This window comes from Galeopterus variegatus, unplaced genomic scaffold (assembly GCF_000696425.1).
Source record: "Galeopterus variegatus unplaced genomic scaffold, G_variegatus-3.0.2 Scaffold999, whole genome shotgun sequence".
In the NCBI taxonomy this organism is placed as follows: domain Eukaryota; kingdom Metazoa; phylum Chordata; class Mammalia; order Dermoptera; family Cynocephalidae; genus Galeopterus; species Galeopterus variegatus.
Window position 1 is genome coordinate 295,525 of NW_007727110.1, and position 10,202 is coordinate 305,726.

At 40.9% G+C, this 10,202-nt stretch overlaps 1 protein-coding gene across 6 annotated transcripts in view; it reads right to left on the reverse strand.

The window, feature by feature from the left end:
- The window catches only part of CCDC79 (coiled-coil domain containing 79), a 50,903-nt gene extending 41,190 nt beyond the window's left edge, over positions 1–9,713 (reverse strand). For 5 of the 6 annotated variants that reach the window (XM_008574130.1, XM_008574129.1, XM_008574126.1 and 2 more), the window contains exons 1-4: positions 9,383–9,713; positions 6,452–6,514; positions 948–1,058; positions 624–752 (exon numbers count right to left, since the gene is read on the reverse strand). In XM_008574130.1, the coding sequence (XP_008572352.1) occupies positions 624–752; positions 948–1,058; positions 6,452–6,482 (271 nt within the window). In that variant the 5' untranslated portion in view covers positions 6,483–6,514; positions 9,383–9,713. The remainder of the gene's footprint in view (positions 1–623; positions 753–947; positions 1,059–6,451; positions 6,515–9,382) is intronic. The other variant, XM_008574127.1, reaches the window with a different exon arrangement.
- Positions 9,714–10,202: the final 489 nt, after the last annotated feature.

Consider the following 10,202-nt stretch of genomic DNA (forward strand, 5'->3'; position numbering starts at 1 on the left):
CCCGCCGAGGGTTCGGATCCCACATACAGACCGGCGCTCACTGGCTGAGCGAGGAGCAGGGGCAGCACCGAGGGTTGCGATCCCGTTGCCGGTCCCGGTCCGGTACGGGCGCAACACTGAGGGTTGCGATCCGTTGCCAGGCCAGGAAAAAAGACAAAAAGACAAAAAAAAAAAAAAAACTGGCTTAAACAGTGGATAAAATCAGCATTTTAACCAGTGCCTATAACAGTTATTAGACCCCATCTCAAAGCCAAGGATTATATCCTATTTATCCCTGTATCCCCAATGCCTAGCACAGAGTTTGGTTCTTAACAGGTGATGAAGAAATATTTAATTAATGAAAATATGAGAATATAAAGTTGGTTTGACAAACTAATGGCTTAAATTCAAACTCACTTCAGGTATACTGTAGAAAAATGTTCTTGCCAACATGAATTTCTATACCCAAAGCATATTTACCCACATACAAGATAGCTATGGGTTATCTTTATCTTTTGATTAAAGTACCTGTACAAAACTATACAAACATGTAAAAAAGGAATTTAATTTTAAATTATTTTGAGTAGTTTGTTAAAGTATAATACAATGTTTGAAGGATAATGAAATAAAGTTTTATATTTTACCATTTTTTTCTGCAACAGTTCCTAATGTATACAAGGCTGCTTCTTTTACCATGCTATGTTCACTTGACTTTGCAAGATTTTTTACAAACATCAAACCACCAATTTCCCGAAAATAAATACCAGCGTTACCTGTAAGGTGTGCAGACAAAACAAAATAGAAATGATATTTATCCTGATTACTCTTTTAAGAATAAAATAAGTCACATGAGGAAAGTAACATAACATGTAGAGTAACTAAGTGGAAGAGAAAAAACTATGCATATTTGACACATCACAGTACTAAAGAACTAGAATCACAGATAAAAATTCACTATCATGTCTTACTGTTTTGTTGACAAATTGAATGAATTGTGACCAAAGCTTCCTTTTGTGAAAAAGGGTTGTCCATTTGATACTTTAGACACTCCAATAATAAGTTTAGGTCAGTCTTCATTTCTAAAGAACAAAAATTTCATTATTTTAAACTAAAAATTTTCTTTCAAAAACTAAGCATTAAAATTTCACTTTCTAATTACATATCTTTGGAATGGTTGGCTTTGAAACTAATAAGCATGTATTACTTTTGTAATCTAACAAACAATAAAGATGTATACAAAGAAAGATCTTCTTTAAATAAAAGAACTTAAAATGAACTTCTTACAGTTCTTTGATATTCCCCTCGCATGAAATATAGGAATAGAAACCCCAAGTATTGTTCTCTTTAAGTAAAGCTATATTGTTTTAAATATCTGCCATTTAGAAATGATCTGAATGAAAATTAAAATATAACATACCAGAATTTGTGGGAAGTTTCTAAAGCAGGATTTAGGAGGAATTTATGATTAAATGATTATATTAGAAAAAAAGAAAGGTCTCAAATCAATTACTTCAGCTTCCACCTTAAGAAACTAGAAGAAGTGCAAATTAAACCCAAAGTAAGCGGAAGAAAGGAAATTATAAAGATCAAAGTTGAACTCAGTAAAATAGAAAACAGAAAAACAATAGAGCAGGTTATTTGAGAAGATCAATAAACTGATACACCTCTAGCCAGGCTGATTAGAAAAAGAGCAGTAAATACACAAATTACCAATATCAGGAGAGAGATGGCATCAACACAGATTTGACAGATATTCAAAAGATAATAAGGGAGTATTACATAGAGCCAATGACTCAGGTGAAATGGACAAGCTGCTTGAAAGACACACATCACCAAAACTCACCCAGGAAGAAACACATAATCTGAATAGTCCTACATTTATGAAAGAAGTTGAAATCACTGAAAGAAGTTAAAAATCTTTCCACAAAGAATACTCAAGAAAACTGCAGATTCAGATGTTTTCTTTTATAAATTCTACCAAATGTTTAATTAAGAAATAATATAGGGCCGAACCCGTGGCGCACTCGGGAGAGTGAGGCGCTGAGAGCGCAGCAGCGCTTCCGCCGCAGGTTCATCCTATATAGGGATGACCGGTGCGCTCACAGAGCTCACTGGCTGAGCGCGGTGCGGCTGGTCTCAAAAAGGACAAAAAAAAAAAAAAAGAAAGAATATAAATTCTACACAAACTTTTCCAAAACTTTAAGAGAAGGAATACTTCCCAACTTATTTGATAAGACTGACATACCTTTATACCAAAGCCATTAGAAAGAAAAGAACACTACAGACAATATCCCTCAGAAATATACCTGCAAAAAGTCTAAGTAATTTTTGCAAATTGAATCCAACAATATATTAAAAAAACAATACATCATGATCAAGTGGGTTTATCTCAGGAATGCAGGGTTGATTTAAGATTTTTAAAAAATCTATTAATGTAATGTAACAAACTAAAATTCAAAAGGAAAGCCTTTTGGTCATCTCAATATTAGTAGAAACAGCATTTGATAAAATCTAACATCCATTTCTGATTCTAAAAAACTTGAAATAGAAGGGAAATTCTTCAGTCTGACAAAGTACATCTACGAATAACAAACAAAAAACCCTACAGCAAACATCATAACAGGGAAAGACAATACTTTCCCTCTTAGATCAGGAACAAGACTGAGATGTTTGCTCTCCACTCCTATTTAACATTGTACTGGGGAGTCTAGCCATTGCCATCAAGTAAGAAAAAAGAAATAAAAGGCATCCACATTGGAAAGGAAGCAATAAAATTATCTGAATTCACAAACTACATGATCATCTATGTAGATAATCTGATGGACTCTACAAAAAAGCTACTACAACTAGTAAGTGAAGTAGTAAGTTTTCAGGATATCCATCTAATTTACAAAAATTGATTTTACTTGTATATACCAACAACAAGCAAATAGAAGTTGAAATTTTAAAAAGCCAATGCCATTTACAATAGCATCAAAAATATGAAGTTCTTCAAGAGAAATCTGACAAAAGCTGTAAACAACACATACATTGAAACTTAAAAATACTGCTGAGAGAAATTAAAGACTGAAATAAATGGCATAACATACTTTGTTCATGGGTTGGAAGACTAAATATTGTGAAGATGTCAGTTCTCTCCAATTGGTATTCTTCTGCCTGCCTTCCCTTTTCTATCTCCCTTCTCCACCTCCCAGACAGTATTTACTAGGATCACTTTTTCAAAAAGCTACTTGGGTTCAAATCCTTGTCTCAGGGTCTACTTCTGGGGGGAACCCAAATTAAGACATAAAATGGGGCTTCCAGTCAAGATGGCAGAATAGATGGTCCCCAGCGTCACTCTCTCCCACAAATCAACTAATTTACAACTATTAAAAAGCAACGACAGCCAAGCCGGGGCCACTAGAGCTCAGGGGAAGAGGAGAGACCTATGAAGTTCATGAAGAAAGGAGAAGCCACGATGAGAGAAAGAAAGGCTCACTCCCACCATTTCAAGCCCTGGTTGCTTCAAGTCTGGAACTGGTGAGCACATGGAGCAAGAGCTGGCAAAAGCTGTTGCTGTGCCTTCGTATGAAGTTGCTCGGAGGTGGCAGGGGAGAAGAGGGCCTTGGTGGCCCCCAGGCCAGCAAGACTACTAACAGGGTTCCCATGGACCCACGTAAGAGCAAGGAGCCACAGACAACAGAAAAAAGGAGCCACTCAGAGGCCGGTGAGTCACCGCCAGTCCATCCCACGGGAAGTGTTTGGAGTGCAGGCAGTGGGGGAGACAGGCCCGCCAGGGGAATGCTGGGGCACAGCATGGACAGCAGATCTGCCCTCCAATCAGCACAGGACCACTCAATGGAGACTGGTCAGAAATATAGAACTGCAGGGGGTGCAGTTTGCTGAAAAGACTCAGGCCCAGACCAGAGTTTCCACACAACCCAGGTGTACAAGAACTCACAACACCCGGAAGTATATACAAGGTCAACAATTAAAACCTGAGCTGCACAAAAAGCCTTTCCCAAGGGAATCAGCAGCAAAGCAGCAATTTAGCTCAACCACAGGGCTCAAGTGCTGTTCCCCACAGGAAGTTCCTCCATTTTAGAAGTAAGCAAAGGGCAACAAATTAGTTTCAGTGCAGAATTTAAGTGGTGGGAACAACAAATAATCCAACACAGAACTGAAAGAAAAAACAAAACACCCATAGATCACAGACAAAGTTTGATATTAACTAGTCTAACACCACCAAAGAACACCTATGAAAGCTAGAAGGACCAGAAGCACCCTGGGTTCCCAAGCCAGGACAGTGGGGGGCCAATGGCCTCAGCCACACACCCCCAACATCCACAACTAGCCCAGTGACAACCACCGAGCAGCCAGAAGAAGCACCCCAGACTCTTGAGCCAGGGCAATAGGGTGCCAAGGGCCCCAGCCACACACCCCCAACATCCACAACCAGCCCAGTGACAACCACCAAGCAGCTGCAGGAAGCACCCTGGGCTCCCAGGCCAGGGCAGTGGGGGGCCTACAGCCTCAGCCACTCCCTGACATCCACAACCATCCCAGCGACAACCACCAAGCTACCACAGTAAACACCCCAGACTCTTGAGCCAGGGTGGTGGGGTGCTGAGGGCCCCAGCCACATCCCCCAACATCTGCAACCAGCCCAGTGATGACCACAGAGCCATAGTAGGAAGTGCCCTGGGCTCCCGAGCCAGGGCGGTGGGGAGCCAAGGCTTGTCACACCCCCCTGACATCTGCAACCAGCCCAGCAATGACCAAGCTGCCACTGGAAGCCCCCTGGTCTCCCCTGCCAGAATGAGGGGGGTGCCACAGGCCTTGATCACACCCACTCTCCTTCCTCCTCTTCCTACCCTATTTTCCTTCCCCTCCCTACCAACTTCTCCACAACAACATCTTAGAATGAGGCATGGAGCTGGGGGAAGCCAATCCCAGTCACAACTAGGCAAGCTGCCACCAATGCCCTGGGGCCCTACCAGGGTCCTGGGGTATGGAGCTAGGGGAGGTCAATCTTAGCCACATCCAGGTAAAGAGCACACCAAAAACACCATTTCCACATGGGTAGCCCACCATAGCCACCGCAATTAACATAGCTGCTGCAAAAGCGGCTGGTCTCTATAGCAGCAGTCACAGCCACTGTTCAGATGGAATGCCAGACTCTCAACTGCATTGACACAAGGAGAGGCACCAGTGGAGACCAAAAAAAGAAAAAAAGAAGAGGTCCTCTCTCTCCACAAACCACACTCTAGAGTAATAGAAGAAGTATCTGATTTATGATAATAGGGGAGGACTTGATCACACCTGTATCAGTACAGGACAGATCATCTAGACAACAAACCAACAGAGGAACAGTTAATCTATCAGATGGAGAGAACAAATCCATGGTTATTAGAGTGGGGAGGGGAAAGGTGGGAGGGGGAGGGGGATTGGCTAAGAGGCATAAAGAATAAGTATGATTTGTAACAATGAATATGCTAATAAAAAATAAATTTAACAACAGCAAAAAAAGACATAAAATGCAAGAGAGAGATGTGGGACTGGGGTTAGAGGTTTGACAAATGGAGTGTGATAAATGGTCTGAGAGGGGCATCACCAACAATTATCCCGTCTCTCCCCAATGTCTTCAACTTCGCCCTGTCCGGAATCTCCTTTCTGTCTTCATATATTCTCGTCTCTATAATCCTTACAAGACTCCCTTGACATTACAACCTCCCTCCATCTACTGCCATATATCTTTAGTCAAACTTTTAAAAAGAGTAAGCTATTCATAGCATCTTCAGATCTTAATTTCCCACATGGACCTAAATATACTGCAATCTGCCTGAAATCTATTAAGTTTACCATTAATAAAAAAAAATGACATCCTAAATGCAAATCCAGAGGATAACTGAGTCATCTGTGACACCTGACACTGATGCTCTTAAGCAAATCTTTCTCATGAAACATTCTCTTAAGGCTCTCATTTCCAAGATACCACATTCCTGATTCTCCTCGCACCTTTCTGAATTTTTTTTTTTTTTTTGAAGGCCATCATTCTCAGCTAAGCTTTTATGTGATGGTATGCATTAGGGACTATTCCCCATTCTTTTTACTTTTACTATTTCCTTTCTGGTTAACCTCCTACATGCCTATAGATTAAATGTCTAGGGATCAAGTTTCTGGGGGTAATTCTGAAATCTGTACCTCCAGGCATACTTTTAACAGTGGCCCTCTCAGGTTCCCACTGTTTTTGTGAATACTGCCATTAAATCAACTATCATATGGTATTGTAATTATCAGCATGTCGTTTCCCATTAGAATGTCAGTTTCCTGAAGCCAGAAATTATGTGACAGACACAGAGTAGGTACCCAATATGTATGTAAATTCCTGAATGACTCATTTAATTTCTTGGATACTATCAGATAATCTGCAGTATATCCCACAAATATATTATAAAACTGATTCCAGATATATGATCCATGAACTTCTCACCTTGCATTTTGTCTGTGTCCTCACTTTCCATGGTTGTCTGTATTCTTTTTCCTTATATTTCATCTATAAGGTAAACGTATTTTCTCAATTTAAATCAATCTTTGAGAATGCCAGAAATATAAATGCAAAGGGGTAGGAAAAGAACGGTTTTCCTGAAACCAGAAGACCAGGGGTTGAAACTGCAATTTATTAGATGTACAATATTGGGCAGGTTGTTTAAATTCCCTGAGACTCAGTTTCTCATCCATAAAATAGGAACGATATTTCTACTTCATAGAGATTTTACAAAAATTACATTTGAAAACATACAAAAACGCATCTAGGACTTTTAAGCACTAAAGGCATTCAACAAATTTTAAACAAACAAATTATTGTTTGATCCTCCTCTGGTCCTACTTCGTAATTTTCTTTCCTGTAAATCTTCAGCCCATAGATTCAGATTGGACACCCCTCCATGAATCAGAGGTTTAAAACACAGACAGACAGACAGACACACACACACACACACACACACACACACACACATGCACTCTTTAGATCTGCATTTCTCTTTATAAGCTTAATATTTAAAAATTTTCTAACAAAGCATTGTTATTTTGACATGTTTATTCTACCATTAACCTTAAATCTTTACATATTTGTTAGAAGAATTTTAAAAATTATTCGCAACCTTGATATGGCCTCTCACATGCCCTACTTTAAAATGCTAAACTGAATATTTTGAAAAATGTATCAGAGTCCAATTAACTTATCGGAGCAACAAGTCAAGATTCACAGAATTCTAAAATTCTTATTTACTCCAACACTATGTTATTAAAAGGAGACACCCAATTGTCTTTTTTATTTTTCATTCTCACTCTCAAAATGAAAATAAAATTCCTAAGCAAAAAAAAATTTTTTTTAAATAACAAGTATGAGAATATATTATAAAGTAATATACAAACACATTATTAGTTTTGCCATTTTTTAACCTAACTTTTGCACTAAAAAAGAAATGATTAGGTACATCATTGTACATTCACAGGATAGGATATTACAAGAATATTGACAGTTACTGGGAATATTTAATAGCAAGGAAAAATGCTTATGTTATAAAGTTAACCAAAAAGAGCAAGACTTAAAATTTTACCTATGGTATGATCCAATTAGATAGAGGCCAACATAAAGTAAGACTGGATGGAAAGATAGCAGCATATTAATACTCGTCTTTTGCTGGTGGTACTACAGGTGTTTTATTCCATTATTCTTTTATATTTCACAATCTTATAATAATAATTTCTAACATGCAGTAAATACCTATTGTAAGCCAGGCTCTGTTCTTTACACCTTATAAATGTCTTTTTAGTCTTCACAATAACCTTAGGAGGAAGCAATACAGATGAAGATAGATGAGGGGAGGGTAAGTATTTTGCCCAAGTTCAAGCAGCTAGTAAGTGCCAGAATTGGAATGGGAACCAAGAAAATCTGAGGCCAGGGCCTACACTCTTATCCTCTATAATGCAAACACTGTTTCCTGTATATAAATACATATTACCTTTGAGCAAATGGGTTAAGATTTGGAAAAAGAAGACTAGATAAAAAATAAATAAATAAACTGTTTAAGGGCCGGCCCATGGCTCTCTTGGGAGAGTGCGGTGCTGATAACATCAAGGCCACGGGTTCGGATCCCTATATATGGATGGCCGGTTCGCTCACTTGGGAGAGCGTGGCGCTGACGACACCAAGTCAAGGGTTAAGATCCCCTTACCGGTCTTTTTAAAAAATGAATAAATAAATAAACTGTTTAAGGGCCGGCCCATGGCTCTCTTGGGAGAGTGCGGTGCTGATAACATCAACGCCACGGGTTCGGATCCCTATATATGGATGGCCGGTTCGCTCACTTGGGAGAGCGTGGCGCTGACGACACCAAGTCAAGGGTTAAGATCCCCTTACCGGTCTTTTTAAAAAATGAATAAATAAATAAACTGTTTAAAAAGTAGAAAATTGTATCATCTGCCGATGTTTATGCTTTGTGGGTGAGCTTAAGGACTATTTCCTTAATTTTATTTTTCTTTTCTTTTTAAAATTTTATTTCCATAATTTTAGTTAGCCAATCTGTTCTGCTTTTAATATAGTTTTATTTTTAAAGAGAAATAACATATAACTTAAATCTAAATGTCTTGAAATTGCGACTGACAACACATTACCTTCTTTTCCCCTTTCTTCTTTATACTCTTTTCTAATAAATGTTTACTTTGCACAGTAAAATAAAATAGTCTGCCAAGTACCCAGTAGTAGTAATACAAGTCATCTATTTACTAGGTAAGTGCTTAAAAACATCCACAGCATAGGACAAGTTGTAACTTTTCAGAGATTGATAATTATTAAATTATATCTATCCCACTTACAAGTTTCACTCAATCTACTTTCTCAGTTACTGTTGACTCAAAATCAAATTTCAGTAACAAAACTAGCTGAACATTTTTTTTTTACCTGACCTAGAAAGTGTCAACATCAAAAGCTTTTTGAAATATAAATATTACCCCAAAATATCGAAAAGATAAATGACATCTTTCTGTATGAGGCTGACAGGGCCGAAAGTCCCACCACTTATTGCCACCACTAAGTTGATGACAGTGGATACCCTGCTGGAGTCAGTGGAAAATATCCTCTAAAGGACAGGCAAGGGACAAAGAGCAAATATGCAACACATAATATTCTGTTACAATTGTTTAACGGATTGAGACATAAATCACACGGGTCCCTAGGAAACACGCTGAAGGTACCAGGAGTCAGTTCGCTTTACAATATTACCACTCCCAGACTCAGTAAACGGGAGGATAAATTTTCATCGCTTCATCCCAGATCCAGAGGTAACAGGTACATAATCTTTCCAAGGAGGGAAGGTTTGCTTCCTCAATTTCGGCTCAATAATAACACAGCCCCGCTCACCTAAAGAGCTGGAAGAACTTGTTTGGAAAAGCATAGGTGGTCCCTTCAGGCTCTTCTCCCACCAGGGTTCTCACGTCCTGCGAGGGGCCAGGGCGCTGGTCAAAGGCTCGCGGCTGTGCGGCTCCACCCCGGGGACTCACCAGCAGCGGTGGCCCCGAGCAATCAGCCCACTTAGCCCCTCCCCACTTAGGTGCTGCCGGAACACGTGGTTCCACCCACCATTTGAGCAACAATCTCACGACTGGATCCCACCCCTTCCGTACCTCAGAATCACCTGGGGAGGCGCCCGGGGGTTTGGACAAGCAATTGGGGGGGAAAACTGCCAAGCCCCCGACGCCTGACTAAATGGTACGCAACAATTGTCACTTCCCACTAGGGGCTGTGAGGACTGCAGCCGGGGTCTGGTGCCTGCTCAGAAGGGCCCCGTCCCTCCGGTTCAACCCATCCCCTCACGTGAGCCAGTTAAGCAGAGACCAGCGGGGCGGTTGGGCATCCCAGCCACTGTGAGGGCGGACTTGGGCAAGCCCGCCCCAACTCGCCTTCCACTGGAAGCTACGCATGGGGTTTCAGGACAGTGACAAAGCAGGGCCAGAACGCGCGGGAGCGGCGGAGGCCGTGACCTTTACCCTCAAGCCAACGTGCGCCGGAGCCCACTCTTGCTCCCTCTCCGCCCGTCTACCACGCCGCCCGTCTACCACGCCGCCCGACTGGCTTCCCGCCCTTCCTCGGGGCGGGACTTCCGGCCGGAACGCGCGCCGCAACGCACTTTCCTCCCGAGCCGCCAGTCCCCGCGCTGGCAGCAAGTGTGTGGGCGCGGGGG